Genomic DNA, 26725 nt, shown 5'->3' on the forward strand with positions numbered 1-26725 from the left:
CAGCTGCCCCTCTGCAAGCTTATCCTTACAAACCACAAAGCAAACCAGGGATACAACATCTAATTGGGCACAACAACTTTATTCTTTGTTCTGAAATTAGTCCAGGTATTCATTTTCATGTTGTGGAACTGCTACAACCGTTCTTTTGGCTGTCAGGGTCTGGTGTTCTAGTTTGTACCATGTAGTCATCTTGAATGCCTTATACTAGACTTACCTATAACCAGTCTTGTGAAACAAATCTGAGCTTCCCACGGGCCAGAGCTGCTTCATGGAGTTCATCAGTTCGAGTTCCTAACACTGGGTGCACTCAGCTGTGTTCTGGAGGAGCTCAGCCCCCTGGGAGAGCAGAGAGCTGCTGCAGCTTCACTTCAGGAAAAGGAAAACTTCAGTGCAATAGCAAACCCAGCCAAGACTTCTGGGTGAGATTGTGATGCATTAGTCTTTTATTAATAAAACTTACTGAAGTACAGATGAATGGTGAGCTTTATTAGAGCACTGTCTGTGATGACTTGAGCCCTCTGTAACTATCACTGTTTTCTTCCTACCCTTTTCCACCATGAAAGAATCCAGCTGAGCTGCTCAATTGGAGTTACAAGCATGATAGTCTTGGAGCACTTCAGGTCAGTGAGAGTGTCTCCTTGTTTGCTTTAATAGATGACTTATTCCTAGTGCAAGGCAAACCCTCCCCAGTATTTCCAAACCCTAAACTGAGGAATCAGCTGTGAACTGGTTTCCAACCAACTTTAACTTAAACCAACACCTTCCTGCCCTGCCTTTTTGCAGCAGTTTATTTGATTTTTGTGTGGCTCTTGCAGTCAAAACCATCTCCTCAGCACTATTTTCATAGTAATTGAGTGTTACAGCAAGATGAAACTTGCTTACAAGGTCAAGCTGGTCCTTCTTCTTTGGGACTGGTTTGCCCTCACTTCTTACTGCAATAAGAATAGTCTGGAATTTGCTGTAACTTTTAAATAGCTTTATTAAGCTCTTTTAAAGGCACTTGCCAGTCATTTGGGGGGATGGTTTCACTACTTTAAATGCAATTTCTTTTTAAATTGGTGGTGGTGTCTTTTTCAATGTGGAGAAGGCCAAAGTTGTGGAGGCAGTGATGCAGCTCTTTCCTGCACCTTTTCCAAAGCTTGACCCTCCGCACTGTGTGGAGTTGCTCACTCCACCCCCAGAGATGGCTCAAGCCCAGGCCTGAGGTTTGGTTCTGCCACACATCCTGCTCCCCCCCGGGTGACACAAGCTGGCTCAGCAGAGCAATGCCTGCAAGAGCTTCTCTTCAGGTAAAAAACCCCAAAATAAAACCACAACCCCCATGTCCCCCCACTGTTACAAGCATGTGCATGTTTAAGTTTGTGTGGCTCCATCCTGGCAGCTGTAGCATCCTCTGAGCTGTTATCAGTGAGAAGTGCTGTAATGTGTCCTGCTGCAAAGGAGTGAATGGTGCCTCCTGTAAACTTACTAATTATCATTTAGATTTTGGGCCTCTCTTTAGAGGTGGTGATAGCTGAAAATCAGTTTATAAGCACTTTGCAGCTGCTTACACATAGGTGGCAGCTGCCTTAAGGAGAAGAACTGACTCAGCAGAGACCTGTGCCACCACTGGACCCTGACCTGGGTGTCTCTCTCAAAGCTTAGCTCCAGCAAAACTGATTTTAACAGTAGATTCCATTAAAATGAGCAACTGCTTCCCAGCAGCTTGAGGTTTGTATTGCAGGTATTCACTCCTCCCTTTTAGCTCCCCCCAGAGAGGGTAATGGCCTGCCCTGCATTTCTGGGAGTCACACTGCTGAATTCTGCCAGCTGTGACACACTAAGTTTAGAGTTTTAGAGTGCTGGGTCTTGTAAGGGCACATCTAGCTCAGGTTATAGTGTGACAGGCACAGACCAGATGGGAGGAAGTCTTGTACCAGAATGGAAACAAGGCAGATTACAGTAGGATGGTTCTGTTGCCACCCAGGCAACAAAAAGAAAGCTATTTAAAACTACTCCTTCCTGATCAGAACAGTTTGAAAGTGGTGAATCACAGACCAGGACAGTGAGGTTAAATTAATATCAAGCAACAATTCTCACAGGTGGCTTCAATATCTGGGTACAGTATCTAATGCAAACACTGAGTGAGGATATACAGCTTTGGCCTTTGCCTTCTCTCCTCCCAGAATTTGATGAAGCTTGAGTGTAACTAAACTGTGCAAGTTCCTGATACTGTGGACCTTAATTGGAGAAGAAATTCAGGGTTCTCCCTGCTACCTTTAAACTCTTAGGAGTGAGTCAGGTGCCTGGGAAGGAGCATCAGCACTGCCTGCAGCAGGACCTGAGGACTGCATGAACTGTGGGCAGTGATGCTGCAGCAGCTCCTGTGCTCACTGACCTCGCTGCCTTAAACCACAGCACACTGTCCCTCCAATGTGCACACAAGCATCCAGTTCCTGACTGCACAAGAAGCAGCTCTAAAATACAATTCAGGCTGTGCATCTAACAGTTTGTTCCCAGGTGCAGAAATATTTCCCACAGAAATAAAGAAAGCATCCTATTGATTTTTTAGCCACTAACGTGGCTGAAGTGTTTCCTCCATCTCCGTATGTTAAAAAGCATGACAAACAACGTGAAATTGTTGCTGCTCCCTTGGCATGGACAGGTGGGAGGGATGGAGCTGGAGCTGCCCGGCCACGTGCGAGGTCAGCCGGTGAGGAGGACGCACTGCTCGGCCAGGGGATGGCAGCCCTCGTACTGCTGCAGGTGCGGGTTATCCAGGTCGCCTCTGTCGCTGTGCTGGGAGGAGCCCGGCTGGCCCCAGGGCGGCCCGGAGCTCCTCACGCACACGCACCGAGCGCCCTGCGAGCCGGGGCGGTGCAGCTGCCGCGGGACCCCGGCCCAGGCCCGGGGCACTCCCCCGCTAGGAACGGAAAGTGAAACTCGATTACAATTCAAACCCAACAAAACGCTTCCAGTCAATAGAGAATCCTTAGCAAAAAAACTGAGACCATCTGGGGAAACTAGAACTAACAGTGAGAACTAGAACTAACTTTGCTGCCACAAAATTCACAGAATGACCGGGTTGGAAGGGACCTCAAAGATCATTGAGTCCAAACCAGCCCCAACACCTCAACTAAACCCTGGCACCCAGTGCCACATCCAGGCTTAAACAGCCACCAACCCACAGCCTGTATCTTTTTATTGGCTGTGCTTCAGAAACCTGTGGCCTGGAGCTGGTTTCATCACTGCTGCTGCAGGCTCTACCCTTCTGAGAGTGACTAACTCCTGCATTCCGTGCTCCATTTCTAGAGGAATCACAGCCTCCTGGAGCACAGCAAAATGCTGGAGGTACCTAAATGCTCACAGGTGACCACACACCTTCACAGAATCACAGTAGCTTGTGTTGGAAGGGACCTTAAAGATCATCCAGTCCAGCCCCTGCCATAGGCAGGGCCACCTTCCAACAGAGCAGGCTCTTGTAGGCCTTCTGTGCCTTTACTAAACAGTGATTTTAAGAAGTGGGGCAGAAGAAAAAGTACTTCCCCAGCTAACTCATCATGTCTCTTTATGTCCAAGTGTCTCTACGGGCCAAGTCCTGCCTGTTCCCCAACCACTGCAGCTTTTAAGCCTCTTACACAAATCCCTGCCACGTCACACCTGGTCCCAAGGCTGTCCCCGAGCTCAGGCACACACAGAAGCAGATCCCTGGGGCACACAGTGCTGCTGCTGGGCTGACATGAAGCACAAGCATTTTGCAGTGTGGCCTGTGAAATGATCTTCAGACAAAGTAGTCCCTAAGCTGAGAGATAGCTACTAACAGGAATGTGGGAAATGATTATTCAAAGCTTAACTTCATTTCTTTGCGGCTTAAGTGAAAATGTTGTGGTGTCAGCCTGTGAGTCAGGCTGTGAAACTGTCTGAAAAGCACAGGTTAATGCTTGTATTCCTGATAGGTGACAGAACCAGTTTGAATCCCAGTCCTACTGAGATTTCTCTCCTGTTTTGCTGAGAACAGATCACATGCATGTGTGCTAAATTCTTTGATTCCAGTGTGACAGGAGAGGCTCAGCCTGGAGAAAAGGGGGCTCAGAGTGGACATTCTCACTCTCTACAACCCCCTGACAGGAAGGTGCAACCAGGTCAAGGTTAGGCTCTGCTTCCAGAGAACAGGGACAGGGTAAGAAGAAACAGCCTCAAATTGTGCCAGGGGATGTTTAGGTTGGATACTGGGGAAAATTTCTTCATGGAAAGGGTGGCTAGGCATTGGCACAGCTGCCCAGGGCAGTGGTGGAGGTCTCATCCCTGCAGGGATTTAAAAGCTGTGTGGATGTAACACCTGGGGCCACAGGTTAGTGCTGGGGGAATGGATGGGCTCGGTGGTCTCACAGGGCTTTTCCCACCTGAACAACCCTGGAAATTCAGGCAGGGACAGAGTCCCTGCCTGGCTTATTCCAGCCCTGGCAGCACCACTGCACACACAACCTGTGCCAGGTCCCAGAGCTCACCTGCCCATGGAGCGTGGTGGCTGCAGGTCATCTTCCCACGCCCCTCCTGCCAGGAGAGACAGGAACAAAGCACAGGGCACCCAAAAAAAGCCTCTGCTCCAGAGGGGACAAGCTTACCTCTCCCTGGAGCACCAGAACCGGGTGCCTTTAGCAGAGCTCCATTCCGAGTTGCAGGGTGGGAACTGCTGCTTCTTCTGATCACTTTGTGCTTGCAATTTGAGAGCTTGCTCAATGGCAGCCTCCACCTCCCTCAGGGCTTCTGTTGGTGCCCCATTTTCATCGTAGAATCTGCCCACCAGCTTCCCTGGGAGAGGAGATCAATTAAGACCACAGTGTTTCCAGACCACAGACCTGCTTCCAGGCAAGGAAAATGCATAGTTCTGGTGGGGCTTTATTTTTAATTTGCTATTTAAAGACAAAAATAAAAGGAGATGTCACTACGGCCCAATTGTTAAAACTCAACTGAGCTTACATTCCTTCAACCCTTGGGTCACACAGCAATTTACCCATATTAATAAATCCATGCAGGATAAGCTTAGGCCCAGACTCACTATAGAGCTGAAAAGCAAAGCCAGTTTCAGCTGCACAACCCAGAAGCCATTCCCCAGAACAGCTTCCCTGCGCTGCTACCCCTACATTCTCCTGAATCCTGGTGATTTCAGGCTGGCTCCATGCTTTGTGCTCAGCAGAGACAATCCAAGCAGGACAACAGCCAGGTGGGAAAATGATTCCACTTTCCCTTGGAGGGAAGCAGACCTCGGAGACCTGGCTAGGCTGCAGCTCCAGCTGGTCCCTCGAAGGGGTCAGGACATGCACATCCATCCCCTGTGTGAGCTCACACACCCACCCACACCCACCCACACCTACCCACGGGCTCGTAGTTGTCGCTGTAGAAGCTCAGCCAGCTGTGGATGGAGAGCAGCTCTGCAGGTGACAGCCCCGACACGGTGTCCACCAGCCCCGCCGGGGTGAAGTCGCCGCTGGCAAACGCTCTGGTGGCATCTCTGCCTGTGGGGCAAGGGCAGTGAGACCTGGCACGGAGAGACCCCGGCAGGGAGAGACTCCCAGACACAGAGTGAATTCCTCCATGGCTGACATGGAGCAAATCCCTCAGCCACGGAGTGAGTTCTTCAGCCAGAACGTGAACCCCCCAGCCATGGCGTACCTCAGCCATGGAGTGAATTCCTCAACTGTGGAGTGAATTCTTCAGCTATGGAGTGAATCCCTCAGTCATGGAGTGAATTCCTCAGCCACAGAGTGAATTCCTCAGCCACAGAGTGAATCCCCCAGACATGGAGTGAATCCCTCAGCCATGGACTGAATCCCTCCATGGCTGACATGGAGCAAATCCCTCAGCCATGGAGTGAATTCCTCAGCCATGGAGTGAATTCCTCAGCCATGGAGTGAACCCCCCAGCCACGGAGTGAATCCCTCCATGGCTGACATGGAGCAAATCCCTCAGCCATGGAGTGAATTCCTCAGCCATGGACTGAATTCCTCAGCCATGGAGTGAATCCTCCAGACACAGACTGAACCCCCCAGCCATGGACTGAATTCCTCAGCCACACAGTGAACCCACCAGCCATGGCGTGCCTCAGCCATGGACTGAATTCCTCAGCCATGGAGTGAATTCCTCAGCCACAGAGTGAACCCCCCAGCCATGGATTGAATTCCTCTATGGCTGACGTGGACTGAATCCCTCCATGGCTGACATGGAGTGAACCCCCCAGCCATGGAGTGAATTCCTCAGCCATGGAGTGAACCCCCCAGCCATGGAGTGAATTCTTCAGCCATGGACTAAATTCCTCTATGGCTGACATGGACTGAATCCCTCAGCCACGGAGTGAATTCCTCCATGGCTGACATGGAGCAAATCCGTCAACCATGGAGTGAATTCCTCAGCCATGGACTGAGTTCCTCAGCCACGGAGTGAATCCCTCAGCCATGGACTGAGTTCCTCAGCCATGGACTGAGTTCCTCAGCCATGGAGTGAATCCCTCAGCCATGGAGTGAGTTCCTCAGCCATGGAGTGAATCCCTCAGCCATGGACTGAGTTCCTCAGCCATGGAGTGAATCCCTCCCTGGCTGACATGCAGTGACCCCCCAGCCTCGGCACACAGCCCAGCCATGGGGTGCGCCCCCCGGCAGCGGTGCCAGCGGTGCCAGCGGTGCCACACACCCACCGCCACCCCTCCCCAGCCGGACCCACACCCAGCCCCCTCCCCGCCCCGCCGCAGGAGGCACCTGCGAACCCGCTGTAGGCGCCGCCGGGCCCATAGTGCTTGCGGCCCCGCTGCACATCGAAGACCCGTCCCAGCAGGGCGAGGTAGAGCCCGGGCTCGCCCGGCGCGCCCCGGTAGCGGCGCAGCTCGGCGGCGCTGAGCAGGCGGGCGCGGGGCTCGAACCCGCGGCGCAGGAGGCAGGCGGCGGCCAGGCCCAGCAGCGCCGCGGCCGCGCCCCGCCACATCGCGCCGCGACACCGCGCCGCTCGCACGACAGCTTCCTCGCCGCACGGCAGCGTGCCGGCCGGCCGCGCCCGCGGGGCGGCCGGGCGCAGGGCGCGCTTTACGGCAGCGCGGCGGCGGGGCTCGGAGCTGCGGGGCGGTGTAAGAATCGTCTCCTGCCGCCCCTTCCGCTGCCACCGGCTGCTGCGGTCCAGCCCGGCCCCCAGCACTGCCGGAGATGGGCGGCCACCGCTTCTCTGGGCACCCCGTGTCAGCGCCCCGCCGCCTCCTCCTAACGGCGTTGTTCACAGGGACACCCACAGAACCTCTCGCTGTTGGTGCCCTCTGCAGATCGCCCAGAGCGAGCCCCGCCAAGGCAGCGGCACCTGCAGCAGGTGACACAGCAGGCTCCACCTGAGCTTGGCGTTCTCCAGAGAGGCAGGCTGCACACCCTCTCTGGCAAGTCTTGTCCCGGTGCCCAAGTTGTTAATGTGGAGAATGTTCATCCCCTTCGTCATCTGTAGCTATACCCTTGTAAACACTAAGTAACAATTTTAAGGGCTCGGGGAGTTTTTCTCATGTTGAGGTGAAATCTGTCGTGCTTTTGGTCACGGCTGTTACTCTTTATCCCGTCACTGGGTGCCACTGAAGAGAGTCTGGCACCGCCCTACCGACACCTCTGGGAGATAGTTCTACGAATTAATGAGACCTTAGTGTTCTCCACACGACCCGGCCCAGGTCCCGCTGTGTTCCCGGTCCCGCTGTGTCCCCGCTGTGTTCCCGGCCCCGCTGTGGCCCCGGTCCCGGTGTGTTCCCGGCCCCGCTGTGTTCCCGGTCCCGCTGTGGCCGTGGCCCCGGTCCCGCCGTGGCCCCGGTCCCGCTGTGGCCCCGGTCCCGCTGTGGCCCCGCTGTGGCCCCGGCCCCGCTGTGGCCCCGCTGTGGCCCCGCTGTGTCCCCGGTCCCGGTGTGTTCCCGGTCCCGGTGTGTTCCCGGTCCCGCTGTGGCCGTGGCCCCGGCCCCGCTGTGACCCCGGTCCCGGTGTGTTCCCGGCCCCGCTGTGTCCCCGCTGTGGCCCCGGTCCCGGTGTGTTCCCGGCCCCGCTGTGGCCCCGCTGTGTCCCCGGTCCCGCTGTGTCCCCGCTGTGTTCCCGGCCCCGCTGTGGCCGTGGCCCCGGCCCCGCGGTGGCCCCGCCGCCGGGCGGGCTTTGCGGCGTTTTGCGGCGGCGCGGCGCTTGGCGGCGGCGTGGCGCGGCGGCGCTTGGCGGCGGCGCGGCGCCCCGCGCTGACAGGTGCGGCGGGCGGGAAGTTGCTGACTAAGGCGGGCCGGGCCGGGCCGGGCCGGGCGGGGAGCGGCGGCGGCGGCACTCGGCGGCGGCTGCGAGCGGCTCATGGGGACGGCGGCGAGCCACAGCAGCGAGGAGGAGGAGGAGGGCGCCGAAGAGGGCATGGAGGGGGCGGCGGGCGCGCCCCAAGCCGCGCCGCTGCTGCCGCCGGCCGAGGTGCTGCTGGAGCAGGCCCGGCTGCGGGAGGCCACGGCGCGGCTGCGGGAGGCGGCCCTGCCCGAGCCGCTGGTGTCGCGGCACCACAGCGCGCTGGTGCGATGGCTGGAGGAGCGGCTGAGCCGCGGCGACGAGGCCGTGAGCCTGGAGCAGTTCTGCGAGGTGCTGGAGAGCGTGTCCCGGCTGGCGGCCGGCTCCCGCGGGGAGAGCGAGGAGGTGAGAGCCGGCGGGGAGCGCCGTCCGCAGCTCGGGCAGGGAGGAACCGGGGCGAACATCTCGTGCCAGCCCCTGCCCCGGGCAGGGACGCCTTCCTGTACACCGGGCTGCCCAGAGCGCCGTCCGACGCGGGCACTCCCAGGGGTGGGGGTCCCCTGTCCGGGCCGGGGGGGTGCTCGGCATCGGGGGAACCTCCGGGGTGCCGCTGTGGGTCGGTGTCACCGGGCCCGGGGCCATCCACACCACCCGGGAGAGCCCGGACACGCGTCCTGGTAGGTGGGGAGAGGCTGGGCCAGAGGGTTCTGCAGGGCTGGAAAAGCGGCTGCTGCTGTTGATACACAGCCTGGCAGCTTCCAGATATATTTTTTTTAAAAAAAAACTTATGTCAGTTATCAGTGATCGTGCTCAGCAGCCGCTTAAGAAGAAATTGGGTGTTTACAGGAATATTTCTGCTGTTGCTACTGCTGGTGCAACTGAGAGCACAGGTGTGGTCAGAACATAGGTAGGAAATCCTGCCTGAGTAATTCTTCTTGATACTTACTAGCGTTATCAGCAAGTCAAAGTTTACCACACTGGATTTTATTGTAGCTTTTTAAAACCAGCAGTGAAATTGTCAAGCGTTTCTATTATTGTAAAGTAGGACTTTTGGAAAGCTTGTAAGGAAGTAGTGTAAGAGAGATCCCCCTCCACAGCCAGAAGGTGGTATGGGCAGGTTTTAATGGTTTAAAGAGAGTAGTTTCCTTTCTGCTGGGATTTCCAGTTTTCCCTTTCTGTGGGAAAGGATATGGAGAATTTAATGTCTAGAGCACTTAAGCTTTAGCTTTGCTCTGTAGAAATCTAACATGCAGCAGAACACCCTGTTGGGAATTCCACACTCACTTGAGAAAGTGGCTGTGTCTGAATTCCTTAGTGCAGGCAGTTCCTGAGGCTCAGCAGTCACTTCCTGCTGTCTTTGTTTTGCTCCCGAGTAGCAGAACAACTGTGTAAACTGTTCAGTCACACACACACGCCTCAAATCAGTGCTGACAGGTGAACAAAGCTCCTGGAAACTGGAAGGAGATTCACTTTCATGCCCAGTTAGGTGTGTTTTTACCAGACTGGTTTAAGTAGCTTGGTGAAATGCTGCCTCCACTTCCTTCACAAGAAGAGCCAGTAACAAGCACGTCTTCGTTTGTAACAGCAGCAAGGGTGGAATGAGTCCATTTGGGTTCTTCTTGCTGGCACAAACAGCTGAGCTTTGTGGGCTGCAGAAATATTTTGAGGATTGTCTGTATTTCACGTCCTCCTCTGCATGAGGAATTTATTTGTTTTGGTTTCATTTCCTGCTCCAGGGAGGGGGGAAAAAGCTTGTCACAGGATTTAGCGTGGCGCGGATGTGTGGTCACATCTGGTCTGCCCTGCACAGTCGAGATGTTGAGAGTTCTGTGGAAAACCTTGATGTCATCATTTCTGGCACTAACCCATGAGCTGTGGTGTTTGAGCTTTCCTTGTACACTGAGGAGAAGTCAGTTTAGGGGTGGCAGGTCAGCAGGTTTCACTTTTTAATGTCTGTAGAGTCCTGTCTGGCACAGCCCAGGTTTGATCTGCCCTTCCAGTTTCGCTGTTCTCAGTGCAGGGCTTTGAGCACAGACTTCAAATGTTTATGAACAATGTTTAAATGCAAAATCTGTTTTCTATATAAACTGAACCTCTGAATCTTTTTTAGTACTGCTTCAGCAGTTGTCATGTCATGTATCTAGCTTTGGCTGGCAACAGTTACGCTGCAGTTCTACTGAGGGCAGAAGGTGAAATAGGAAGTTCTCCCAGGTCACCTTGTTGTGCCATGCAGCTCCTGAGCTGTCAGATGAGGGGCTGATTTTTCCATGTGCCATATTTCCAAGCAACCCTCTCACCCATCATTATCTGTGAAAGATGTTTCTCACATGCTTCTTCATGTTCAAGGTGGAACTGTGTGGAGTTACTGCATTTATTTAGGAGTAGGATGAGCTGGGTTGTGTAAGGCTGCTGTTGAATTGTATCATGTGTCAGTCCTTGCACACAGCTCAAAAATTCTTTGAGTACAGGTTAACACTCATTTTTTTTCCCCCATTACACAGGACAGCAGTGGAAATTATGTGTGGTTTTTGTCAAATACAGAGTTTAAGTTATACTGAATAGTCAAAAAATAATTTTAGAGTTCTAGGTTTGGTGCAACCTCCTGAGATCAGAGGAAGAGTTTAAAAATAAAATAACAAAATACTACATTAAGATGTGAGGAAAAGCATATATGCAGTTATCCCTCCTTATGTGAGAGTATAAAAAATTTATTTAAAGTAGGTGTCAACAGGTTCAGCCTTGTTGCCTTGTGTTTTATTGTCACCAGTAACATCACAAAACTTGTTCAATTTGTCTTTTAGTAATTGTGCAGTTTCACTTCAGGTATGAGGAAAAATGGTGAGAATTGTGTGAAACTGTACATTGAATTGTTTTGGCAATTGAGTTATGTCTGTTAGAATTAATTCCCTCTGGCTTGTTGTCGTCAAGCAAAGGTGTTGGGTTTTTGTTTTGGGGTCTGCCCAGTGCCTGGGCTGGACTGGCCCTGGTGTCTGCTGGATGCTCAGCACCAGCTTTGCTGCTCAAAATAATTTTTTAAAGGTGATCATTATTAGCTTGGGTTCAGCTGTGTGTGTAATCAGACACTGTAAAGTTTCCAAGCTCAAATCCAGCTCTGTGCCACGGAAGTGCCACAAGAACTTCAGTCAGCTGAAAGACCATGTTTCACTTCTGTTATCTTCTGAGGACTTTGCTCTCATTTTACTGGTGTAATTATGTCATGGTTAATTGGCAGGTTATTTTGAGCTAATCATTTTGGGTTGCTGCTCTCTAGGATAGCACTGTTAATGGTACATCAAGTCTGATAATCAGGTAACAAGTCCAGAGAGTGAAGCAGGAGCTTCCTCCTGAGCAGCAGTGATCCCTTGACTCAGACACCTTGAGATCATCTGTTCTCAGAGACCAGATTTGCTCAGCTTGGAATAAAAGTTCAGGGCAGTGAGACTCCAGTCTTGCTTGTAAAGAAATCTCTTTTGTAAGTGCATTCTCAATTTATATGAAAAAGGTGGATGCTCCTGAAACACTGCATTTCTCTTTTGGAACAAGTTCTATTTTTAGTAATTAAACAGAAATTTGTTTCGAAATTAAATCTGATTGTGAAAATACAGCCAGATTTTTAGTGTGTCACTGAATCATGAGTTCTCTGAAATAGCTAAAGTAAGTTACATATATGAGCTTCTGATTTATAGGCTCAGCTGAATAACAATACCTTGTACATTTGTTAGTTCAAAGTTGTGAAATGCTGTGCAAGTTACTTTTTGTACATGCTCAACATGACTTTTTATATTAAAATTTTTATTAAGGTCAAAGTTAATAAAGCTGTCAGTCATTCTCTTCAATAAAAAAAAAAAAATCCCAGCTCTTTTCTAACTCTCTCTACTGTTTTCAAAAATACGTAGACAAACTCTATTAAACTGATTTTTGGTGTAGGAGGACAGTTTATGGAATGAAAAATCAAATAAAAGCATTACTTTTCTTAGGACAATTTCTTAAATAAAGACAATATGTAAACCTTGAAGGAATTTGAGTGGATGCAGTGAGAGAGGGATGCAGCAGTGATGAGTAATTGAAGGTGTGGCTTTTGGAACCAAACCACCCTTCAGCTGAGGAGCTTTTTGCTACTTCCTTACAGTCCCAGCTAGCCATGGATGGATCCTGCTGATTCACTGGTGGATATGATGGGCTGACTCCACCTAACATGACTCCGTTGACTTTTATAGGAAGGCAGTGCAAATACCTCAAACTTGCTAAACACTGCAGATTTCCAGCCAGCCTGCTTCCTGTTACCATGAATTCAGTACTTTGGGGAATGGATTCTTTTGATTTTGTTGTAATAGTGTTACAACATTTGTTGCTATGGTTTCTATGAAATACCTTGCTTTAAGGAAATATGCTGAAATAAATTTTTTTTGTTACCCTTCAGGCCTTTGCACAATTTGATGCTGAAGGAGATGGCACTGTAGATGTGGAGAATATGCTGGAGGCTCTCAAGAATTCTAGTGGAGCAAATCTTCAGGGGGAGCTGAGCCATGTAATCAGGCAACTACAAGCTTGTTCCCTGGTGCCAGGTATGAGAGCAGTGTTGGAAGAAAGGATTTCCCAAGCCCTGCCCCACAGAAGAGAAGCTGCTTCAATAAATTGCTTTAATAACATTGCTTGTTCTAATCTTATCAAAACCATTCTCCAGAAGTTTCTTGGTTCTTTTGTGTTAGTCAAGTGGATTTGTTGTAAATTTCCCAGAATTGCATGCAGAACTTCCTTTCACAAATAACCACTGATTCCTTCTCTGTGTGACTGAGGAGTGTCTTACCCCTGCTTGGTTTATCTCACAGACAGAACATGTACCTTGCAGAATTTTGGTGAGTGCCCAGCTAATAAAGTCTTGTACTTGGTAACTGGAGCAATAAATCCTCCATGCAGTCTGTTCCAGGGGATGAGTCACATATTTTATTATTATTATTATTATTATTATTATTATTATTATTATTATTATTATTATATTGTTATTCAGCATTTGAAATCCCAATAAAACATAATTCAGGTTTTATGGTTTATAGTTCAGAAAGTGTCAGTTTCCAGGATCTTATTTCTGGGATAAGTGTCAGTTACTGGCTTTCCTTCCAAGCATTTGATGATAAGAGGCTAAAGGGGATTTGACTTAAAGGATCAGACAAGGAACACTAGAATTTGCTGCAGAGAATTTAGAGGAGAGGGCTTAGAGAGTGCTGTTCTATGCACCTATATGCACTGGGATTCAGGTATCACTGCTCAGGAACTCACATTTCTGACCAAGCTGGTGTAAAGCATTAGGAATAATCCACAATTCCAAAGAGAAAAGCTCAGTGTAGCTCAGGGTGAGTGATTGTTAACCAAGTAGCAGCTGCTTCACTTAGATTTTGAACGTAAGGGTTTGGGGAAACAAAATAAACATAAGATTTTTGATAATTGTTTTGAACTCCTTCAGGCATTTCAAGTCACTGGCAGAAACATTTTCCTGCACTTTTCCTTGCTGTATTTCCCACTTTTCACATTTCTCCTGCTGTAGAGGTTGCAGACTTGAGCTCCATCCTCTGATAGTTTTGCATCCTTCTTGCATCGTGGTGCCTAAGGAAATGATGTCTCCTTCCAGGGTTTATTGACATATTTTCTGAGTCAAAAGAGCGCCTGGGCCTTCACGCCTCGATGATCCTGAGATTCTTGCACCGGAACCGCATCTCCAGCACTGCCATCCCTTACCCAGTGCTGGAGTACTTCAACAACATCTGCACCATGCGCTCCTCCGTGCTGAAGGATTCTTTGGATCGACTTCTCCTCAAAGAGAGAGGTGTGCAATGTCTTCCCTTTTTTAGGATGACAGTGTGACCATGGCTTTGAAAAAGAGACTACAGATAAAATGGAAACCTCTAACAGGCTTCATGTTTTATGAAGTTGATTTGCATGCTTCTGTGGATTTTTGTTGGTTTTTTGAAGCACATCAATTAATTTCCGAACTACCCAGCAATATGAGTAACACTCTGGAATGTTCTTATTTTTCTCTGGGCTTGTTTCAGAATTAATGGTTACTCATTTGTGACATTCTGTATTCAGTCAAATATCTTCACTAGAAGATATATGTTGCTAGAAACTTAGTTTCCCTGTGAAGGTGGATGTTTTGTGAAGATGACTCTTCAGCATTAAAATACACTTTATTATTTTGGACTGGAGGTGATGAATCTTATACTGTATCTCTGATTGGACTGGCCTGGTCCCTACAGGGAGGGCTCCTTTTCTTTACAGCTTGGCTAGATAATTTTCAGATTTCTGCACTTCTATTGAAATAGATCAAGTTACATGGAAAAGAGAGTGCTTTGTCCTTTCTTTAAAATACATGAATTGAAGTTTTCTTCATTGTAATTTACTTTTGCCTTTCATCTGTTTGTATTTGGGCACAAAAATAATAAAGCACTGTTGAGGCCAGTAATGAAAGGGGTAGATAAAGGTTATTGAACTCCAGGGAATGGAGGTGTTTTCATACTGAGAGTGGTAGATGGAGATTATTGCAATTTCATCTGAAATGAAACTTTGCTGTCTTTTAGTTTCTATCAGAAACAGTCCTTCAGGGGCTGTGTTCTGTGTCAAGGAGTTAAATTGTGTGAGATAATTCTTACAAGGGTATAACAATACTCCAAACAGCCCAAAGAAAAAAATATTCTGAGTGTTTTTGTTTTTTTGCAGAATACCCCAGTGATCTAAATGGTAATCAGGAGTCAGACAAGCTGAAATCTGTCATGAAGTGCTACACACACATCGAAACCTCCTCCAATTCCGCCGATATCGACAAGATGACAAACGGAGAAACGTCCTCCTTCTGGCAGTCGGACGGGAGCGCTCGATCCCACTGGATACGGTGAGCTCGGGGCTGGGCTCCGAGTGCTGGCAGCCATGGGGGTTGTGCTGGATTGATCCTGCCTGGATGCCAGCTGGCCCCAAGGCTGCTCCATGACTCCCCTCCTCAGTGGGCAGGGGAGAGAAAATGTAACAAAAGGCTCCTGGGTTAAGGGCAGGGAGAGCTCTCTCACCAGCTGCCAACACAGACAAAGCAGACTTGATTCAGGGAATTTAATTCAGTTTTTAAATCAGGGTGGGGTTAGGAGAAACAAAACCAAATCTTCTCCCTCTTCTTCCCAGGCTTAGAAAAAAAGGAAGAGAAATTATCTCCTTCCCTCCAGAGGCACAGGGGGATGGGGAGTGTGGGCTGCACTCAGTTCATCACATGCTGGCTCTGCCACTCCTTCCTCCTCAGGGACAGGACTCCTCACATGCTTCCCTGCACCAGTGTAGGATCCCTTCCATGATGCTCCCTCAAAGTGCTCCAGTGTGGGTCCTTCCCCTGGGGTGCAGGTACAGAACCACAGAATATTGAATTGGAAGGGACCCCCAAGCATCCTCAAGTCCAGGTCTTAAGTGAATGGCCCCTATGGGAACCAGTCCTTCAGGAAGAGGCTGCTGCAGCACGGGTCCCCCATGGGATCACAAATCCTGCCAGCAAACCTCCTCCAGTGAACACTGCTCTCCCCATGGAGACAAAGGTCCGGCCTCCAGCAGCTTCTCATACCCTGTAGCCTCCCCTTGTCACACAAACCCAATACAGATGTAATTGAAAACAGCTGGAATTAATGAGTGACAGGTGAATACAGATAAAACCAGACATCATTAATCTCTGCATAAAATTTAACAGCCTGACTGCCAAATAAGAGGTCACCTGTAAAATGCCTGCATCTGCTGTGGTGACAAAAAGCCTTGTTGTATAGTGAAGTTTTCCAAGCTGTAACACATGCAATGGTTGGTGGTTGAATGGAAGCACTTTGCCACTGTCCAGGATGTTCCATGAAACAGAAATGCTCAATGAAACAGAAATGTTTAGTGTTTTTCTTCAGTGGTAGATCTAAGAATGTGTGCTTCAAAGGAAAAAGCATCTCATTCTAATCATTATTAACATTGCATTTTTATTCTTGAGGAATGAATTCTCAGTTAAAAATATAAATAGAAAATTCAGTCTCTCAGAGGCAACTGTTTTCTAAGTCAAAATTTTTTAACTTGTTCACCATGGTGAGGTTAAACACCTGTGAAGCATTAGGTAAATTTCAGACTATTTATTTGTGTTTGTAGACGAGGAAATGAGTAATAAAGAGGAAAATATATTAATGAGGTAAATATATAATAATAATAATAATAAAAACTATATAATATCTATTATATAGACACATGTATAATGTTATGATATATAATAATAAAAGCGCAGTGCTTGACTTCCCTTCTGTTTGCAAGAACCGTTTTCTCTTCCTTGCCTTGCAGTTTAAAGATGAAACCAGATGTGGTTTTGAGACACCTGTCCATTGCAGTGGCAGCTAATGACCAGAGTTACATGCCACAGCAAGTCACAGTGGCAGTGGGAAGGAATGCCAGCAATCTCCAGGAGGTCCGAGATGTTCACATTCCAAGCAATATCACTGGCTACGTAACACTGTTGGAAAACGCTAACATTAGTCAGATGTGTGAGTCAATAAAGATACCATTGGGATACTGCTTTGGTGCTTTTTGCAAGTTGAAAGTTTGGGGAGATCATGGAGAGATGTGTTGAAGTGTCAGTCACCAGGGGTGACACTTTCGGCAATGTCCTTGGGTCAGAGGAATTGTTTTAATTCTAATTTAATTTCTAGTCTGTAAGAGAGTCTTCTGAGCCTTTCCTGTGGCCTCTGCAATGTGAATTAAGGGTTGAAGAGAAAAATGACTAAAGATGTAGTTTTAGCCTTTCAATGTAAAGACATGGGGCAGTTTCAAAATATCCTTGCTTGCAGAGTGAAAGCATATGTTGGCTGATAGTATCTAGCAAAAAATCTGTTCTTTTTTGGTACTGAAACTCTGAAGTTGGTCCAATGTAAGGCAGGTTTTATGCTTTTAAATAGTGTTATTTTTGATTCTGGTAGATCTGTGGGTGCTATATTGGAATCAATCAAGAAAAGCTGCTCCTTCCTAAGATGATTTCTGCAGCTTCAGGAATTTCGACCCTTCAGTCCCAAAATATGCTTTTCCCTGAGAGGAGCTTTCACTGCCACAGAAGTGGGCAGCAAGGATGTTTTTCCTCAAAAGTAATCAGGACAATGCCATCTGTGCAAAATGGTCAAGAACTTCAGTGAAAATTTTTATGTTACTTTAAACTTTGCCTTTATCCCTATTATCTCCACAACCGTTTGCTTCCAAGACATTTCCTATGTATTTCAGTAGGAAGGTGTTGGTGAAATAATCTACAATCTATTTTCCACTTTGAGGATATTTTATTACATTTTTTCTAGTTTCTAGCCATAGCATCTGTAATGGATGCACAGGCTGTTGATGCACAGGCTAAATTTTCCAGACCAGAGGGTGCACAGTGTGTGTGGCTGCCCACATCAGGCAGTGCTGTTCCATATCTGCCATTACTTTTCCAAGAGGTCCCTCACTAATTGAATATTTGGAATAGCTGGATTCTTCTAACTCTAACCTAGCAGAAGAAATGGGAAAAAAATTCTAACTTGTGTTTTGACAGATGTACAGATAAACATCAAGCGTTGCCTTAGTGATGGGTGTGACACCAGGATCCACGGGCTGCGGGCTGTGGGCTACCAGCGAGTGAAGAAGGTGGGAGTGTCCGTGAGTGACGCCTCGGCCATCTGGTACTGGTCCCTGCTGACCTCTCTGGTGACAGCTTCCATGGAAACCAACCCAGCATTTGTTCACACCATTTTGCAGAATACTCAGTGAGTACCAAACTTACACAGGGTGTGATTTTTATCTACTTAAGTTTTTTAAAAAATACTTCTGGCTCTAGAAAGCAATCTGTTGTATGTGAGTGGTTTACATTCCCTCCATTAAGGTGTTTAAACATCTTTTTCTGTCTCATTTTTCAGATTTTTGATGTTTTTCCTTTATCTATTTGCACGTACTAGAACAAGTGTAATTCTCCTGTCTGTTTCATCTAGTTGTTAAACCATGACTTAATGGAGACTGAAAAAAGATTTTTCATTTACTTGTAATGACTTTGAGCAACCTAAAATTAATTAATTTTTCTTGTCCTGTATTAATAATCAATAAAATTAACATAGTCCCCTTAGGACTGAAGCCAAATTTAGCTTACTTTTTAGCAGATTTCTACTTGAGTAATGCCTTGTCATGCTTTTTATGGGGATATATTTGAGTATATGCACCATCTCCATGCAAATGTTTGCTCGTGGTGATTGACCATTCTCTGTGTAACGTTTCCTTGTTAGATTACCAAACACTTCTGCTGGATGACTTGAAGGATTGGAATCCTAATAAAACCTCTCCACACCCACATGAGCTTTTACAGAGCTCAGTTAGCACAATGTCACCACGCTGAAGAGCAGGGCTGTCATTAGGTTAATGAATCCTGCAGGCTAAAGTCCACTAAGCCTATCTTTTACTTTATGTCATCTGTGAAATCTCTTCAAAGTTTAGATAACTCCATACATGCTCATGCCTTAGGCTCGTAGTTGCAGGCTTTGCTGAAACTGAGGGCCTTCAGTTTTGGTGAAGTTTAGATATTTTTTAGAAACGTAACATGAACTCTGAGCTAATAAATCATTGAAAAATTATAACGGGGAAATCCTGATGAAAATCATGCTTTCAGGAATTAGATTCACTGATTAAAATAATAAAGCAAAAACCCCAAACTTTAGAATTGGGAGGAATAACTAATACTGAGAACTTTAGTGTTGGATAGAATAATGTTGGTGAAACGGCTTTAAAATTCCTAATTTCGGGGATTATCATAATTTCTTTGGGAATTCAGAAAAATTCTGATTTGAGCTAACAAGTATCTTTCTTAGTTTCTCTTATTCTTCTGAGGGAATTTCAAATAAATTTTCACTTTATTTACAGGCTCGTGCTCAATTCTAGACCAATTTAAAATAAAGCAGTGCTTGGACACTAAGCTATTTGTAATGCTATCACAGATTTCATTTAAAACTCCTTGATGTGTTTGTTTCATTAAAGCTGAGATTGAGACTAGATTCAAGACTACCCAGCAGTCATTGAACTTTCCCTGCCTAGAAGGCAATACTGTTGTTCCCTCCTGAAGAGAACCTCTGTGTAAATAGATTTTGTGCACTCAGAAGCAATTTGCAGAGACCTGCCCGCTCAAAATATGAAGATTCAAGCCTCTAATTCACATTAGGAGGCTCTTTTCTCCAGTTCTGCCTGGTTTCCTGACATTGTTCCACTTTTTCCTAGGAAAGCACTGCAGCACATGCCACCTCTATCCCTAACACCAGGCTCCACAGAGTTTTCAAGCTTCTTATCACCAAATGTTTTAGAAGAAGTAGATAGCTTCCTTATCAGAATAACAAGGTGAGTGTTATTCACTCTTGTGTGGTTGATGCAGTGGGAAGTGGTTTGGAAGAGTCTACAAATAAAATTTTAACATCTTTACTCACATGCTCTTAAGTATTTTGAAAAATACAAATACATCAAGAAACAGGCGCCTGAGAGATTCTGTGTCAGCTTGTCTTTATTGAAAACCAGAATGTCCCCGATTTTTTTTTCACATTGTTGTTGTTTTCCCTCACAGTTGTTGTACTACTCCAGAGGTGGAACTGACACTCCTGGCCTTTGCCTTAGCCCGGGGGAGTGTTGCCAAAGTGCTGAGTTCCCTCTGTGCCATCACTGATCATCTGGACACTCCATACAAGGCTTCCTCCCTTATCTCTTCCATGGCAGCAGTCAGACAGAACCTGCTCTATAAATATGGTAATGGAACAATCCTGGATCCTTAACTCTGCAGGGTTAAGAAAATATACAGCTTTGAGTTGTTCCACTTGGTGGGTTTTAAAATTATCCAAATCTTCTTAATTAAAAACTCACTGAAATCACAACCTAGCAGCTGTACTGCCCAAAAAGTTGGTGCTTGATAAGCTTTTTGTGATTGAAGAGTTAAACCAAGTAGGATCTTCTCTAGAGAGAAAACATGAACTCTCTAGATCATGGAAACTGTATCAGCATGGTGATGATGGTGTTTGTGTTGCTTAAAAGGCAAATGGCAGGAAGTATTTTTCTTCTTCCAGTAAGACATTTGTTTGAGTGAGTGAGCCTCTGTGAATGCACTCTCCTGCAGGCATGTACAAATTTTAGATGCATTTTAAATGTAATGCCATTAGCATCCCTTTATGCTTCTTTTTTTTTTTTTTTCCACTTTTGTAAGATGAGTCAAAATTAAGTTTTTATAATCTGAGTATGTCATGAGTGTAGAGCTGTTCATGGTCTGGCATCAGGTGGTGATTTTGCTGTATTTGCTGTACTTGTTTGATAAATCTGTTGTTTTCTCAGGTATCAACTTCTGAGATTCTTACTGGTCTCTCATGAAGAATTCTACCCTTTATTTGCCTTTTAATATGTTTTTTTCAGTACTTCTTGTCTTGTGCTAAAGAACACATGGATTATTTTATAATATGTAATATATATTATTTATCAATGTTTACTTTTGAAAATTTTGAAAATTGGTTCATTTTCCCCAGAGTAGCTAATGCCTTTTGTAAAACAAGGGGTATTTAATGGATCGTGAATTCCAAAGTGTGGCAACAGTGGAAGGAACATTAATTGTCATGAATTCCACTGTCCTTCTATCTGTATCTAAAACACCAACTCCCTTAGATTAATCTATCTCTCATAGTCCTGTTTTCCTCCCCTTTTATGGATCTGACAGTGGTAAAAATCTCATAGTATTGTATTTTTTTTCGGGGTTTTTTTTTTTTCTGAATGAAGAACTATGGAAAATAATGTTCTACCAGTTTAAATGAATTTGATAAACCTGTTGATTTTTTGACTTAGGAAAGCCTTTACGACTCACTCTGCAAGCATGTGATGTAAAGGGAAAAGAAGATAAATCAGGGCCTGAAAACCTCCTTGTAGAGCCATGGACTGGGGATGGTAAGAGCCTGAACTTAAAGTCCATAACATTAAAATCATAGAATCATTTAATTTAGATGATTCCACCAAACTTCATGATTGTTAACAATGCTGTGTTGGAGTTCTGTTTTACTTATATATATATATATAGCTTTATGCTATGGAAGATTTGTAATTAAAAAAAAGGTAAACTAACAAAAATCCAAATGAAAACAATATATAAATTCAATTTTGCAGCCCTATGGAATTCTCATAAACCAGTTTCTTGTCAAAACAAACCAACCAAACAAAAATATTGGATTTTGGAGAGAGTTATTAATATTCTGCATGGAAGTCAGCAGTAAGCTGACATAGGGAATATTCTCCTAGAGCACACTTTGTGAGCTGAAGTTATGAATCTCTGTTAGTTTCCCAAATATCAATGGGAGAGAGTTTGTAGAAATCAGTGAAATTCTCACTGCATATCCCTATTAATTCACTCTTGAAGCCTCTCTTTGTTAATGCAATGCTTTTATGTACTGGATACAACCTAAACAAAGAGATTTGTGTTTCTTGACCTCCTTTTTAAGTGAAATGCCACCTAATCTTTTTTTTTTTTTAATAGTGTATTGTCTTGTGCAGTGCTACTGGTAAATGAAAGCCATTGTGACAGAAAATCAGGCACTTTCTAAATGCTTATTTTATACCTCTGTTAGTTCATGTGCATTATTTGAGTTTATTCTTTAGTCATTTTGTGGCTTGTCTACTGTTGTTTTGTGGGTCACAGTTTGGGGGACTATTCACTGAGTTCAGTGAATAGAGCCACAAGCCAAAGTAATATTTGGGAATTACTAATAAACTTTAATAAGGAAATACTCTTGAAACTGCTGCAGATATTGCAGTGCCCAGAGAGATACTGCCTGGAGAGTTCTGTGTAAAATACAATTTTTTAAGTGGTCCCATTTATTTGGAAACATTTGCTAATGAACATTTCACTGGAAAAACTTTGTGGTTTTGTTTCCCCCTTCAGCCCACAATCCCAGTATTCTCTTTCCAGCACCTTGCACTAGCACTCATTCAGACTTACTCTGTTCCACTGCTGCTTTAGGTTTTCTTACTGAAACTGGGAAAACCAGAGCAAGTATAATTCTTTCTACTGGAACTGAATCTTCATTTCAAGTGACACAAATTAGATTAAAGGTATGTAATTCCTGTGAGCTTTTGGCTTAGAAGACTTACTTTTTTCCCCTAGTGGTGGAATTGAATTTGGATGTTTTTTAATATGAACTGAAATTTAAATTCATTATGAAATAATGCTATTTTAGAGTTTTTCTTCAGTGTAAGTCAGGGAACTTCAGGAAAAGGAGGTCTTAAATTGTTCCAAAATTCAATTGAGCCAAAAACATGTAGTAAAGACATTTATTTTATATTGATTTTATCTATATCTTGCAATATCTATCTCAAGCCAGAGACTCTTTGGTTTATGGTTTATCAATATACAAAGCATGTGAGTTCATATTAAATGAAGGTATTTCAAATTCTGGTTAGAGACACCAGTGTAATTTGAATTTGGTGTGACTGTTACGTGGTTTCAAAGGAAGGTCTTGTGATTAAATCTCATGGCCAAGACAAAACTTCAGTGCGGTTTCTGCAGCTGAATTGACTTATTTACTTAAGGCAAAGCAGTAGTATTATTTAATTCCCAGAGCAAGAATGCATATTTCTATGTCAAAGAGATTTAAACATGAATGGACTTCTGGCAAGTAAATTTTAACTGGAGCTGGAGAGGCAGTGAGTTGTTTTGCAGTGTAGTGATATTAATACGAAACATAATTTTAGTTTGTTTTTTTTTTAATGTAAAAGGAAAACAAAAAGGGAATTAATATGTGGAACTATAGTATATCTAATTAATATGTGGAATTCTAGTTAATATAAGGGTGGTGGCAGGGTGATAAATAGACTAAATAATAACCGTGTACACGATCTCAATTCAGTGGGTTACAGAAGTTTTCCTAACATTTCTTTAAATGTGTTTCATCTTCCTGTGCAATTCCAGAGACCAGGATAGTCAGGATTTGGTTGCTTTCCATCAGTTCTTTATTTTCCTTCCTGCATTGTGTGGCTTTGCCCTTCAGGTGCGGCGAGGCGCCATTGGAGCGCAGTGCGGGCTGGTGTTTGCATACAACAGTGCCTCAGAAAAGTTCCATGCTGAGGAGCACTTCAAAAGGTTTGAGAGCTATGACAAATGGAAGCTGAGGGAATTCAAGCAGTTTTTAAAAACCAGGTATAAATGGATTTTTGCAATGCATACATGGGAAAGGAATGTTGTATTTGATCGTTTTGCAATGCTGCTCGAACTACTGAGTGTTGTTCCAAGTGACTTAAAAATGGAGCATAATTTAATTGTTGTTTGATTTTAATGAGCCTCAGTTTGGTGTGTTGAACAAAAGATGTATTTATTACATACACCCCTTGATTTAAAGGCCTATTATAAAAGGGATATAGCAAAACAAACCTACTTGGGGTGCAGATCAATGATAAGAGAAATTTTAAAATTAAGTTTTATTACATCAGTTTTCAGAACTGTTGATTCAGAGTAAGGGGAGGTTAAGGGGTGATGACGAAAAGGATTTTCTTGATTTCTTTTTTTTTAACCTTGACTGTGATAGAGTTTTGGGTTTGTGAAACTTTCTGCTGTCTTTCTTCATCCCTATAGCCATAACATGCTCTTAAGTATTTTGGTAGAGTATCAACAGCTTTGCAATGTGTCTGAACTTTTTCTTTACAAAGTGTGTTACATTCTTTTATTCACAGAAGCAGTTGCTCATGTGATGATTTGGGAGATGATGATCCTATTGGCTGGTTTGAAGTAGAAGAAGAATGGGATGAAGTTGATGTCAGAATGCAGCAATGCAGAGTTTCCCAAGTAAGAACCCACAAAAAGCCTTGGCCCAGTCACAAGCAGGGGCTCTTTTCTGTGTCAACTGAAATAAACCTAATTCTATTTTGTGAGGGAGAACGCTACTAAATGGAGAAAAAAATTAATAGGCTTCTAGTTAAATGAATAATTCAACTTTTGTCCTTTGAATTTAATTATTTTTCTCTATATGCATATATATATATTTATCTGTAGTTAAGTGGTGCTTCATGATCAAATTTAGTGCAAAGTTATGTGATAATGTGCAAATTAACTGGTTTGAATATGATTGTTTCTTTATTCTAGTATCTAGACCATTTAACTCCTGTGCAGTCATAGCATTTATTCTTTCAGAGCCAGGTTCTTCAATCCTTTCAGTGGGCAATTATGAAGATTTCCATCAGTTAGGCTGCTGTCCTTGGGGAATGGAGAACTTTCATTTTGAGAATGGCAGAAGATGGTTTTGATTTCAAGTGCTTGCTGCATTTATAGGGAACATTGCATTTCTGATCATGGTTTTGGAATCAGCTGTTGTAATTCCCCTGTCCATCTGCACTGTGGGAATTAAGAGAATTGGTAGTATTGTTGTGTCAACTGGGATTTTTTCTGACTCTCTTGCTGCTTGCTAAGTCACTGCTGCTGCAGAGTAACCAGTCCATGTGGATGGCAGGACTTTCTGTTCCTTCAGTTTTGTGCTCTGCACCTCCCTGAGAACAGACTGATCAAAGTATGTTCTAAATATTACAAATTAATCCTCTGCTTGCTTTTAAAAGCAGTTGATAAAATTCTTTAACCTGCAAGAATACTGCAGGTTAGGAGCAGTGTGTGCAGAATGTATGAGCTGATAATGAATTAACAAACTTTGTAGAGGTCATAGAACCATCCCTGTGACTTTTTGGAAGCAGGGAGAGATCAAACTTAGCCTGAATCTGAGGGTCAGTATTTTAATCCTCTGGAGGTGATAGGCAAGGGACTAAGGCTTCCCCCCTCAGTCCTCATCTGCATGCACTCATGTCTTTTAAAACCCTTGCTTTTAAACCCTAATCTTGTGCTATTTTATACCCATCTAGTACTTGATGATAAAGTTCTTGTGCACAAGACAAGACTCAGCAGAACGGCTCGGGGTCCAAGGGCTGAGCGTTCTGGGCTACCTGCGGCCCCTGCGGGACGAGCCCTGCAGCACCATGAGCTGCCTGCAGTGCAGGAAAACTGAGGAGGACACAGTCTGTGGCACAACTCTGCTCCTGAAAACACTTCACTTCATCCAGCAGCTGGCACAGGACCTGGTATTTTTACTTCTTGAGGTTTTTTTTAAGCTTCTTTTTGTCAGGCTAAAAGGAATAAGGTTGTGCAAACAGCAGTTGTGAATGGGCAAAGAAAAGTTGGGGCACTCTTAACCAAGGTTAAAAGGCATGTTGTGGAAAAAATTTATTTATGAAAAATAAAATTCTGTGTGTGTTTGCTGAAGGTTTTTTACTTCCAATTAAATTAGATGGAGAGGTAGAGGTTATAAAGGGTTCTGATGGTGGAGAAAAGGGATGGGATACTAGAAATCCAGAAAGAAGGGAGGATTCTGTGAATAAGAAGGTTTCAGCATGAGCTGTCACATTTAGGCACCAGAATGTCCATGAAAAAACTTAAACTGGAATTCATGTTAACTGCAAATTTATAAGAAAGATGGCTGTACTTTCCTTTAAGCCCAGTGCTCAGAGATTTGTGTTTTATAAGTGTGTTCTGTATAGATATAACTTTCCAGTCCTGCATTTTCTTTGCCTTTTTAAGGTTCAGCAGAAGGAGAGTGGATTAAAATACAAGTCATTTTTAGATTTCACAGGCCTTGATTTGCAGCTGTTCTGGAATTTTTACAATAAACTGCACCAAAAGTAAGTTTCTTCTTTTAGTGTCTGCTGAAGTTCTAATCAGTGTGTGTGTGTATAAATAAAATATGCTTTGTTTAGTTACTGCAGTTTGTTCTTCCTAAACGACATCATTTACATAAATAACATTTCCCTGCTGCTGCCATATGGACTTCTAACTATGAAGTTATGTAGAAGCTTAAGCTGTAGATCAGTTGAGCTGGTAGCTCCACTTCCTTTAGCTATGTCTCTCCACTCAGTGGTTTTTATCTATCTGAAATGGTGACTTTCACAGCAATACTTATTTTGTGCAAAAAGCTGCTTTTTTTTTTTGATTCTATTTGTTATGTATCTTCTTACAGCCCAAGGGAAGAATGTATCTTTGCTCAAACACTGCTGTTGCAGCTTCTCCAGAGCTGCTTCTCTGTACTTACTGGAGATAATAAAACTGCTAAACCTCAAGAAACTCCTCAGAGCAAAACAGCTGGTCACATAGAAGCTGCAGAAGAGCTTTATAGACATTTGTGTGAAGGTAATTTTTATTCAATATATATTGACTGTTTTGTCTATTAAATTTTGGGAAAAGATACTCATTCCTAGAGGCCAAGTCAGCTGTTCCTTTGTTTCTCCTTCAGGTCAATGTGTGTTAATTAGTCTATCACTAGAAGCTTTCCTTGGCCCAAAAAAATGGTTTTGTAGCCTTTCTGACAACGTGGTCTGGAAACAGCTACAATAGAAAACTCCTTTTGAATGTATCACCTGCTTGTACCACTAGGGAATGTGACCCTTTGACTATG

At 44.9% G+C, this 26725-nt stretch overlaps 2 protein-coding genes across 2 annotated transcripts in view; one reads left to right on the top strand and one right to left on the bottom strand.

The window, feature by feature from the left end:
• Window positions 1-63: 63 nt before the first annotated feature.
• On the bottom strand, window positions 64-6954 carry CYB5D2 (cytochrome b5 domain containing 2). The gene is made up of 4 exons (XM_031506419.1): window positions 6732-6954; window positions 5355-5495; window positions 4605-4791; window positions 64-2902 (listed from the first exon to the last, which is right to left on the bottom strand). The coding sequence occupies exons 1-4, from the start codon at window positions 6952-6954 to the stop codon at window positions 2686-2688; spliced, it is 768 nt and encodes a 255-aa protein (XP_031362279.1). The 3' UTR covers window positions 64-2685.
• A 1276-nt stretch (window positions 6955-8230) lies between these two features.
• The window catches only part of ZZEF1 (zinc finger ZZ-type and EF-hand domain containing 1), a 56874-nt gene continuing 38379 nt past the window's right edge, over window positions 8231-26725 (top strand). The window contains exons 1-15 of the mRNA XM_021550823.3: window positions 8231-8645; window positions 12661-12805; window positions 13867-14061; window positions 14952-15123; window positions 16572-16771; window positions 17803-18013; window positions 19506-19622; window positions 19843-20021; window positions 21099-21197; window positions 22264-22355; window positions 23291-23439; window positions 23970-24081; window positions 25143-25358; window positions 25855-25955; window positions 26291-26460. Coding sequence (XP_021406498.1) covers window positions 8319-8645; window positions 12661-12805; window positions 13867-14061; window positions 14952-15123; window positions 16572-16771; window positions 17803-18013; window positions 19506-19622; window positions 19843-20021; window positions 21099-21197; window positions 22264-22355; window positions 23291-23439; window positions 23970-24081; window positions 25143-25358; window positions 25855-25955; window positions 26291-26460 — 2485 coding nt within the window. The 5' untranslated portion in view covers window positions 8231-8318. The remainder of the gene's footprint in view (window positions 8646-12660; window positions 12806-13866; window positions 14062-14951; window positions 15124-16571; window positions 16772-17802; window positions 18014-19505; window positions 19623-19842; window positions 20022-21098; window positions 21198-22263; window positions 22356-23290; window positions 23440-23969; window positions 24082-25142; window positions 25359-25854; window positions 25956-26290; window positions 26461-26725) is intronic.

The sequence above is a fragment of the Lonchura striata genome, chromosome 20 (assembly GCF_046129695.1).
Source record: "Lonchura striata isolate bLonStr1 chromosome 20, bLonStr1.mat, whole genome shotgun sequence".
Lineage (NCBI taxonomy): Eukaryota > Metazoa > Chordata > Aves > Passeriformes > Estrildidae > Lonchura > Lonchura striata.

Coding starts and splice junctions, on each gene's coding strand:
- CYB5D2 (XM_031506419.1), bottom strand. CDS start 6,954: ATGTGGCGGGGCGCGGCCGCGGCGCTGCTGGGCCTGGCCGCCGCCTGC. Junction 4,792..5,354: donor CGACAACTACGAGCCCGTGG/GTAGGTGTGGGT, acceptor CTCCTCTCCCAG/GGAAGCTGGTGGGCAGATTC. Junction 2,903..4,604: donor TTCTGGTGCTCCAGGGAGAG/GTAAGCTTGTCC, acceptor TTCCGTTCCTAG/CGGGGGAGTGCCCCGGGCCT.